Source organism: Bison bison, unplaced genomic scaffold, assembly GCF_000754665.1.
Source record: "Bison bison bison isolate TAMUID 2011002044 unplaced genomic scaffold, Bison_UMD1.0 scf7180017864482, whole genome shotgun sequence".
Classification (NCBI taxonomy): Eukaryota; Metazoa; Chordata; class Mammalia; order Artiodactyla; family Bovidae; genus Bison; species Bison bison.
Window position 1 is genome coordinate 5717935 of NW_011495042.1, and position 255 is coordinate 5718189.

The 255-nt window shown below is 67.8% G+C and overlaps 1 protein-coding gene across 1 annotated transcript in view; it reads left to right on the forward strand.

Annotated features, from left to right (window-relative positions):
• Positions 1-214, forward strand: part of MRPS25 (mitochondrial ribosomal protein S25) — a 44810-nt gene extending 44596 nt beyond the window's left edge. Inside the window, exon 4 of the mRNA XM_010862519.1 lies at positions 6-214. Coding sequence (XP_010860821.1) covers positions 6-84 — 79 coding nt within the window. The 3' untranslated portion in view covers positions 85-214. The remainder of the gene's footprint in view (positions 1-5) is intronic.
• Positions 215-255: the final 41 nt, after the last annotated feature.

Sequence of the window (255 nt, forward strand, 5' to 3'; positions counted from 1 at the left end):
GTGCCCTGCCCGGCCGTGGTGCCGCTGCCCAGGGAGCTGACCGGCAAGTTCCAGGCCGCCCTGAGAGCCGGCGCCCAGGACTGAGGCCCCGAGAGCCCCGCTGCTGTGCCCCGGGAGACTGACGACTGCTTTGCAATAAAAGGCCCCCCTTTACACACGTGTGTGAAAGCACATTGCGAGGGGGGGTTGGGCTGCAGCCAAGCTGCTCAGTGAACACCCCGCGCCATCACGCCCGTGAAGTCCGCGCCACTGAGC